At 50.3% G+C, this 9,705-nt stretch overlaps 1 protein-coding gene across 2 annotated transcripts in view; it reads right to left on the bottom strand.

Annotated features, from left to right (window-relative positions):
* STK10 (serine/threonine kinase 10) overlaps positions 331-9,705 on the bottom strand; it is a 44,379-nt gene continuing 35,004 nt past the window's right edge. For both annotated transcript variants that reach the window (XM_021410977.1, XM_021410978.1), the window contains 10 exons: positions 7,942-8,072; positions 7,089-7,212; positions 5,730-5,909; positions 5,398-5,490; positions 5,124-5,253; positions 4,590-4,714; positions 3,831-4,019; positions 3,543-3,668; positions 3,199-3,312; positions 331-3,088 (listed from right to left, as the gene is read on the bottom strand). In XM_021410977.1, coding sequence (XP_021266652.1) covers positions 2,948-3,088; positions 3,199-3,312; positions 3,543-3,668; positions 3,831-4,019; positions 4,590-4,714; positions 5,124-5,253; positions 5,398-5,490; positions 5,730-5,909; positions 7,089-7,212; positions 7,942-8,072 — 1,353 coding nt within the window. In that variant the 3' untranslated portion in view covers positions 331-2,947. The remainder of the gene's footprint in view (positions 3,089-3,198; positions 3,313-3,542; positions 3,669-3,830; positions 4,020-4,589; positions 4,715-5,123; positions 5,254-5,397; positions 5,491-5,729; positions 5,910-7,088; positions 7,213-7,941; positions 8,073-9,705) is intronic.

Here is a 9,705-nt window from a genome sequence, read left to right as displayed (position 1 = left end):
GCCAGGCTACCTAAAGAAAAAGAGAGAACGCGAGCGATTCGCATTCTTCCCCAGCACGATGCAGTGCTCCTCTCCACCAAGCAGGGGCAGCCGAGCACTGCTCTCTAACACCGAGGAGCTGCTCTTGACTTGGGTCTGCCAGCGCTCCAGCTTCGTCGCGAAGATGCCAGGAGCAGGCCCGAAGCAGCGAGCTGTATTTTAACGACCTGGAAATTCGGCTGTGCAAGGCTGCCATGCCAGGAGCGGCTCTGGGGCTGTCTGTCAGTCAGCAAAACCCAGCCTGAAACAGCAACGCTGCGCTGAGATCACGCGGGAGAGCAGACACACGCCTGGGTTTCCCAGTCTGTTACTTTATTAGAAGGCTCTTTACATCATCGCGATGACTCCACTGAAGATGTTGTTCGAAACAAACATTTAAAAATCCTTTTATTCAAAGCCACGTTTTAAAAAATGGCCCCGCATCCCCCCCCCACAAAAACTTATTTGTGGTTACTTCTGAAAAGGAAACGACCAAACATCCTCTTCTGAAAGGGAGGCAGACGAACCCCCCTGGAAACATGGCCATTGTCAGATGTGCTCCCCTGCCCTCTGCCAGGAGAGGGTTTGGTGCCAGAGCCCCACGCACCTGGAGAAGGAGCAGAACAGGCAGGGGACAAAACCATTCCCTGCTTCTCTATTAGCAGAAGCTAAGCCATGCTGCTAACTCCCGGCTGCGAGTAAGCTGGCCTGGAGGAAGGCACAACCGATTTCCCTCAGGGGATCTAACCAGCTCTTCAAAAGCCTCCAGAAAGACTCTCCATCCATCCCCACAGCTGCACAGTATTCAGAGAGAACTGACGCTCCTGGGCTGGTGCAAGATGGCGGTCAGAGGGGCTGCAGCCCCCTTCAGCTGGACAAGGTGTGGTAGCAACACTGCGCTGCAAGTGCAAGTGCACTGTGCTCCTGTAGGTCACAGGTACCAAACCAAGAGCCACGCGCCAGGTACTGACTCCTGCAACAACCACCACTTTACAGAACAGACCCAGCGGGACAGGGAACTAAACCACTGGGGCTGCTAGCATACATTTCTATTGCAACTAAAAGGCTGAGACAAGCACACTGTCCTGGTTCACGATCAACCTGTGTTCGTTCATTTTTCTGTCCCAAACTGGTTCTGCCATCGTATCTGAAAGGCACAGCCAATGCTTCTGGAGATGGGAGAGGCAGACTCCCTAGGACAGTCTATTTACTGCAAAGTCACCACGCAGTCTGCTTGCAAAGGGGCCCAGCCCTCACATCTCTAGGCTATGTTTATTAAGACATTAATGATGCGGATTCAGAAGAATCCTAGAATGGCCCAAATGAATGTAGCCTTGCTAGTTTACAGGAAGCTTATAAATACGTATTATGAACTTTAAATGGGTACTGAACACACTCCTCAGATTAAGAAACAGGAAAGACCTGGGGGCTGACTCCTTCAGCTGGGGAGCTGGGAGTGCAGTGTGTCACACACCGCCTCGTCCTGAAGTGGCAGTACATCTCTGAACCGATACATGAAATTTTAAAAGTTATTTTGTCAGCAGGGATGTTTCTTCTTGCACAAAACATTTGTCCAGACATCAAAGAGAGAAAAACCCAAGTGCTACCATACACCCTTTGGTCACTGCCATTGCACAAAGAGGGCCTTGCTCAGTGAGGTCTCTGTTCCCTTTCCCAGGTCCGTGCTATGGGTCCCACCCAAAGCTCAGCAATGCAGTGCCTTGTGCTGATGCAGAACAGCACCCACCTGAGACATCGCCATGAAGCGGAGGGACGGAAGGCAGGGCCCACCACTGCTCTGCCTCTCTGCAGCCTGACGCCAAGCTGAAGGCCAGGAGAATCATTCAAGAGACCATGGCACTTCATGAGGAGATAAAACAGGGTAACAAGCCATCGTGACCTGTCTTTGCATCTCCTCTTCCCTTGCACTCCTTGTTTCAAGACTCCTTTGCTTCTTCCTGTGACCCTGACTTCAGAGTGGCTGGCTTACGTGGCCCACACATATATGGCACTTAAAAAAAAAATCTCAGGCACGTGTGTGACCATGAGAGCTGCGGCAATAACACCCTGTGGCCAACCCCTCGCTGCATCACCGTGGGACTGAAACCATTACAAACTCCCACATGCACATGCACTTCTGCAAGAGACAAAAACCTGCAGGCAGTTGAGAGGTTCAGTGATGAACCCCATGTTATCAGCTGCAAGCCTGGGGCCTGATAAGATAATGTTACCCAGGTGCAGAGGGACCGTGGTGCCTGCAATCACAGCAAATGAAATGACAATGCGAAACTGAAGGCACTCTGACAGGGTGCCCAGCAGGTCCCTTTTCAGCGCAGTCTGTGCTGGGAGGAAGAGGAAAGAAAGAACCCAACTCTCTCTCCTAAAAGGAAAAAAATTCAAATCGCTGTCTCCCTTGAGACAAAGAGGGCCATGGCAGTTACAAATAAATCTAAGGCAAGTGTGGGGGGCCACAAGGCCAAGGCACCAGCAGAGATGCTCTGTCCCATGCTGGCCGGTTACAGAGGACTGGGAGGAGCAGCCTAACCACTGGCAGTGTGCTCGAGGCCCTGCCTGCTGCTCCTGCTCGGGGCTGGTATCCTTCAGTTCCAGCTGATGAGCCTGCTGAGCACCAGGCTCATGGCACAGGCAATGCATTCAGCTAACAGTGCAAGTAAGCCACAGAAACTGTCCTCCCAGCGGTGAGCTCCCTGGTGGTGAGCTCTGCTGAGCAGGCCAGACTCTGGAAAAGCCCCCAAAACATCCAGTAGCATCTCCCAGTGAAGGACAGAGGCACGTTTCTCATAGAGACAGCGCAGGGACAGGCGGGTGCTGTGAGAAGAGGCTGCTGAGAGTCTTCCAAGTCCAAGATACCCCCCTGCAGCCCAAGAGGATGCAGCAAGGCCCAGCTGGTGTCCTGCCGGCCGCAGGGTTATGAGCTCTCTGTGGAGCTGAACGGGATGAACTTGGTGTGTTTGGTTGGGGATGCTGGGGTCTGTTCATCTGCCTCCATGCTCAGCTTGAAAAACATCTCCTGCTCACGCTTCTTCTGGTTTAGCTCATCCTCCAGGGCCTGAAGCAAAAGGAAACAACACAAGGTTGAGATGGTACCAGAGCTCCGGACATTGTCCCCTCCAACCATCCCAGCAGGGTGCACATCCCCATCTGCAGGGGGTGCAATACCTTCTTCCGTGGCCTCAGCTTGTCCCGCCACTCCTTCATGTGCAGGTTGTGATTCTCATCCAGAGACTTAAGCTTCTGCGTTTCGTGTTCAATCAAGAGGTGACACTTTTCATTCTAAACACAGACCACAAAGCAAAACACTCATTAAGGAAGTGGGACTGTAGATCCTGCGGTCCAACAAGACTTGCAGCAGCCCGAGGCATTCAGAGCTCTGAGCTCCAGGGCACGCTTACGCTTTGCCGCAAAAACTTCTGAAGGTCAAGCTGGGGAATGCCAGTTCTAGCACACTGCAGCCACTTTTACAGTGGCCAGGGCTTTTCTGCATGTCTGAGGGGCACAGGTACCTGCAGCTGCTGGAGGTCGTTTGTGTTGCTTTCACACTGGGCTAGCATGTCCTTCATCTGTGTCTCATGCTTTTGCTGCTGGTGCAGCCGCTCTGCCTTTTGCCTCTTCTCTTCCTGCTGAGAAAACTGGAAGAGAAGAAAGCAGGAGCTTGTTTGAGTATCGCTGCTCTGATCACTGCAGTAGGTTAGAAACTGGGGAATGGTTTCTTCTTTCCAACCTGCCTTCGCCAGTGAAGCACTGCACCCCCAAGCCAACCTTCAACCCCAGTGTTTTGTGCGTGGCCTGACCTGTTTTATCTTCTCTCGCTGCTCAGCCGCACTTCCACTCGAGTGGATGTGAAGGCTCTTCTTGTACATGGCCATGCGCGTTTTCCCTTCACTCCGCTGGATTTTGGGGAGCCGGGCTTTCTCCTGCTGTTGCCGAATTTTCAGCTGCTCTATCATGCGTTGGTTGTATCGCTGCATTTGCTCCCTTTCCTGCAATGTACAAGACAAGTTATCAGGAGGAGACACACGTCAGATGCGCCAACCTTGCTCACTGCTGTGGGAATCCAACTCACATACAGGCTAATGTTTCCAGAAAAATAAAACCCAATAAACATAAAACCCATCAAAATTCACAGCTGCTTCTTATATGTTAAATGCAAGCAGCAGGACAGAATACAGATCCCAAACAATTCACAGAATCATAGAATCACCAAGGTTGGCAAAGACCTACAAGATCATCCAGTCCAACTGCCCAGCTATCACCAACAGTTCTCACTAAACCATGTCCCTCAACACAACGTCTAAACGTTCCTTGAACTCCTCCAGGGTCGGTGACTCCACCACCTCCCTGGGCAGCCCATTCCAGCACCTGACCACTCTTTCGATCATCTGACCTGAGTGTTATTCTGGTCCCTCTGGACTAAATGACCAAGACCTCCAACTCCTAGCCCACATTCTGCTCTCATTTAAATCCTGGATGGGAAGCATCCCTTTCATAGGGACCCAAGCATCCACCCAAGCAGCACACAGGACCATTACAAGAAGGAGCTAACTGCTCACCTTCTCATGCTTCCTGAGCAACTCATGCCTCTGGAGGAAATACTGGTCCTTCAGCTGCTGCTTGACAAGCTGGTGCTTCTCCTGCTGCTGACGCTCCTCAAGATCCCAGATGCACGCCTCTCGGTCTGAAGAAGGGAAGAGAGTCAGGAGAAAACCCACCCTGGCCCCTCGGCTTGGTCACACGCAGCACCCTGAGCATGAGTGGTCCTACAGGTGGGAGCAGCATAGCAGACGTGGGGTGTGACCACTCACCACCTGTTTTCCAAGCAGAAGTGGTCGCAAACCAGATTAGAGAATCATTTCTTGTAATTATGAAGCCTAATTGGTTCGTATTTGTAAAGTGATTTGAAGATTAAAGTGCTATTTATTATTATTGCTAAACATTTAGACAGGATCTGGCAGGGCTGTTTTTTCTAAACCCTACCCTGCCAGCTTGCAACTCTGCCACAGCAGCTGTTGCGTGGGACGAGCCAGCAGTGGATGAGGCCATCGTCACAGCATTTGCTTTCTTCCTTCTCAGCCTTTGCCACCCACCTCTCATGAGCTGCTGCTTTTTGTTCAGGCACTCGCGTTCCTTGTCACAGATCTCTTTTTTGTTCTGGGCAGTTATATTCTTCATGGCTAGCTCCAGATCTTCCTTCTGTTTGGCCAAAAAATCCTGTTCCTGGAAGGAAACAGCAATAACAGCATGAGCCCTCCTCCTACTGCAACATGAAAAGCATCTGGTGGTATTTTACAAGCTGCCAATCCCTCAAGGAAGAAGGATGCTTCTACCTTTGAGCAGTGGCAATCTTCTCTCTAACCTTACCATGGTTTGTTTCCTTTGGGCAAAGTCATCCATCTTCACCTTCATGTTCTCTTTGCGCTGTTGCCGTGGCAGCTTTTCAACCTCATTTTTGACCTTTGGAAAGGGAAAGGAGATTTATCAGCAGGTAGTTTAGGCCAAGAAAATGCCATGGGATGTTGCTAAACATCTAGACCTCAAGAAACACTCTAATATACCAAAGAAAACCCACGAGCTTCCTGCTAAAATGCCAACAACTGCTTTCCCCTTGAGCTCTGCTATGGAGAACTGTTTACACTTTGCTGGAAGAAACAGATGCAGGAAGCCAGCTTTCCTCCATCTGACCCCAAATTTACCTCCTTCTTCTTCTGCTTCAGCTGCTCCATGAACTTCACATGGTCCCGTTCCTGCTCTAAGCGAATGCGCTTGGCCTCCTCCCGACGGCGCAGCGAGTGATCCTGTTCCATCTTCTCAATCTGCTGCTTCTGCTGCCGCTCAAGGTTCTCCAGTTCGGTGTCATAGAACTTCTTCTTAGCCTGTACAGGAAGGGAACACAAGTCAACCTCAGTCTCCTCTGAGCTTCGTTGCTTTTTTTTTTTTTTTTTTAGAGGCAGGTGTAGGTGTCCCAACACAAATTGAGCCTCTTTACTGAATACAGGGGAAAGAAACTCCCACAGAATGATGCATGAAGCACACGGGGCACAGCCAGCTCTGGCGTGAGCGCGAACCATTTTTTAATTTGTTCTAGAACCAATGCATTTCAACACTTTCTCCTTGCTGAAGTCCTGATCTGCAGCAACCCACTGGGACCCACAGCCCTGAGCAAATATTAACAGGCGGCAGAGCTCAAATGTAACATTTCTCTCTCTGCAGACAAGGATTTTAATGTCTGAGGGCACCATGCTCCAACACAGCCTTTGTGCCTGATCTCCCTGCAAGCAGCAGGGATGGAGCACACCAATATCAGTGGGACTGGGTTGCAAACTGCCACAGGGAAATGGTACCAGAAGCACATATGGGGCTTTTGCACATTGCACTGTGTGGCGAATAACCTCAGAAATGAGGAGAGTCTTGCTAAGATGGGAATTCACAGATGTGGCACGTCAAGACTTTAAAAATCTAACAGAGCACACAAATGATTGATGCCTCCCAGCCTGCTGTGGGAGGATGGGGCTACCAGATGTGCAAGCTAGGTGAATTAATAAAGGAGTATTTAAGAAATGGCTCATGAAAGCTTTACAGAGACTTGACTACAAAATCATGTTACTTCAACGTAAGCTGCCCATGGAGGGATTAAGTAAGCCAGCACAGTTTATGTTTATCCCATTTATACTCGAAGACTTGCCAGTTTTCCTGCTCTCAGACCCTGACCACACTGCTTTCTTATTTGAAGAGTTTTCTGTTGTTGTTGTTGTTAAGTGTGCCATAAATCTTTTCTCACAGTAGCAATAAACAGGCATGCAAGAAAAGACCACTAAAGAGGGAAAATCCTGAGCAACCCTCCCCCTGCCACACTCTGCAAGGGCAGTCAGCGCTCCCTAAGCACACCTCACCCACAAAAGGCTCCGTCCTCCACAAACACATCCCATCCCTCAGATCCCAAAGAGGCTTCTCAGCTGTTCTGCCACAACCCAGACAGCACTGCCCTGTGACAGCGTTTGCAGGGAAGAAAAGTCAAAGCAGCTGATAGCCAGCAGCTCCCCCTGCCCACGTACTGTCATCTCTTGCTCGAAGCGCCGGAACATCTGCTCCAGCTGCAGCTGGTGCTTGCTGTTGAGCTGGGCCTGGTTTCGGTGCTCCTCCTTCTGAAGCAGACGCAGCTCCCTCAGCTCCTGGCGCCTGCAGAGGGTTAAAAGAGAGGGGGAGAGAGAAATAGCATCAGATGAGTTCAGAGCTGCGTGCCTGAGTGGAGGTGGCAGAGTCAATAACCAGAGCACTGCAGGAGCGAATGAAAACTGCACGGGCATCCCTTAGCTGCTGACTGCTGTGAGCACAGACAGGAGGTAAATGCCAGGGCGATATGCGTTGGGCTCTGTGACACCACATCACTTCAAGAAAGCAAGATGCTAATTACATTAAGTGTTGGCAGGCTGTCACTTTTCACAAGGTGTGTTAGCACGCAAGCCTTGACAAAGCTCCTAAGGTGATGCTGCAGGCAATGCCTACCATCCAGATTATTGCACATACGTCTTGAAAACATGGCTCAGGCCAAGCTGGTGTTGCGCTGGCCTGCTCCCAATCTCCCAATGCCCTGCATCCATTCGTGCTCACACCTGGGTGGCAGAAATGGCAGTTTTCCCCAAATTCTGCCCTACCTACCAAGATGTGGCATCACTCCCCTCACCAAGGGGAAGAAAGGCTGAGGGAGCTGGGCTTGTTCAGCCTGGAAAATAGAAGGCTCCCGGGAGGCCTTGCTGTGGCCTTCCAGTACTTGAATGGAGCTTATCAACAAGATGGAGAGTGGCTTTTTACACAGGCAGATAGTGACAGGACTGCTTCTGCCTGTGGAGAAGATAACGCTGCCCAGCTTGTCGCCCTGCCCTCCCTCCAGCCTGGAGGCCAACTTGCCTGAGAAACCTCATCTCTTCATCCTTCTTCTCATCCTCGCTGATGATCTTTGAGGTGGTGACGCTCACCTCTACTCCATCCACCACAAACTTGCGGGTGCGTTTCAGAGTCTTGTTGTGCATCCTGGAATCCTGCATTCAGCAGAAGAGGAAACAATAAGGCCATGAAGCAGCCCCCTGGCTTGTGGCACAGCTGGAGATCTCAGAGCAATTCTGATGCCATTGTTGATGAAGTACAAACACAAGAAAGGAAGACATCAAAGCAGAAATCATTACCAGATTTGGAGTCACTGTTCAAATCATGCAATCTTTGCTACACGATGGAGCAGTGTGATTTCCACCCTGCAAAACTGCAGTGCCTAGAAACCCACAAGACATGAAGCTGGCAGCATTTCCTAGTAAGTCCTCTGGGCTTTCTGACCTGCAGGTGTGAGACAGCCAAGGCTGTGGCTGCAGACACAGCTACAGAGAACTGAGCCAACCCTACTTAACAGCTCGGAGTTCGTGTCCCTCTGGCCCTCATTACAGTGCTTTGCTAATCACAAGCAGCTCCAAGCTCCGTACAGCAACCTCCACAAAGCACAGCCCAGGATCACTTCCACTCATGCTGAGGAAAGTGAACAAGCCTGCATCCCTCTGCTGGCTCTGCCACTGCAGCCTGGCTGAAGGACTGCCACCAGGGAATGGGCTTCTCTGGCAAATAACTAAGGGCACAAATGACTAGAAGCACAGAATCATTAAGGTTGGAAAAGAGCACTAATATAATCCAGTCCAACCATCAACCCATCACCATCACGCCCACTAAACCATGTCCCTAAAATTATGCAGTCCTACAGGGAAAGGGCAATAATGAAATGGGCCAAGACTGCCCCAAGTCCTCTCGTTCTTATGCTGATGTCCATTACAGATAGAAAACATGACACAAGAGCTTCCCATGAGCCTGCAAGAGCCCAGACAGGCACCCAGATAGCATGCAGCAACTGCAGAGAGCTGAGGTTTAACCCTGGCAAGCAGCTGGGCACTGAAGAACTGCCTGTTCACACCCCTGCAGCTGAATGGGGGGGGAAGAGAATCAGAAGGGTGAAAGTAAGAAAATTGTTGAGATAAAGACAGTTCAATAAGAAAGCAAAATAAAAGAAAACAAAAGAACCCTACAACTAAAGGAAAAAGAACAAGTGATGCACAATGCAATTGCTCACCACCAGCCAAACGATGACCAGCAAGGTCCCACACAACGACTTTTATTGCTGACACCCTACGGCAGGGCACATCCCTTTGGTCAGGCTGGGTCAGCTGTCCCAGCTGTGTCCCCTCCCAGCTCCTTCTGCACCCCAGCTCCTCACTGGCAGGTAGTATGAGAAGCCAAAAAGTCCTTGACTCAAAGCAAGCCCTGCTCAGTGACAACTAAAACATCAGTGTGTTATCAGCACTGTTTTCATTACAAATCTGAAACACAGCACCCTGTGAGCTACTACAAAGAAAATTAACTCTGTCCCAACCAAACCAAGGCAAAGAGCAAGAGAAGCTCCAAGGGTATGTGACTTTTCCACTGGATAACAATGTAGCAGTACCTCAGTGGATAAAACAACACAGAAATTGATGAAAAAAGGCTTGCATGAGACCATTTTAGGTCACGAAGGCCCTAATTGCTGCAAACTGATTTAAAATAGCTCCTACTTATTCAAGATGAGTAAATGCCAATACTGAGCAGGTCTGAGCCACTCGCAGCATCCATCTGGCACCGTGTCCCTCCTGTGCTATGTTC

Source organism: Numida meleagris, chromosome 12 (genome assembly GCF_002078875.1).
Source record: "Numida meleagris isolate 19003 breed g44 Domestic line chromosome 12, NumMel1.0, whole genome shotgun sequence".
NCBI classification, from domain to species: Eukaryota; Metazoa; Chordata; class Aves; order Galliformes; family Numididae; genus Numida; species Numida meleagris.
This window is presented reverse-complemented; position numbering and strand designations above follow the sequence as displayed.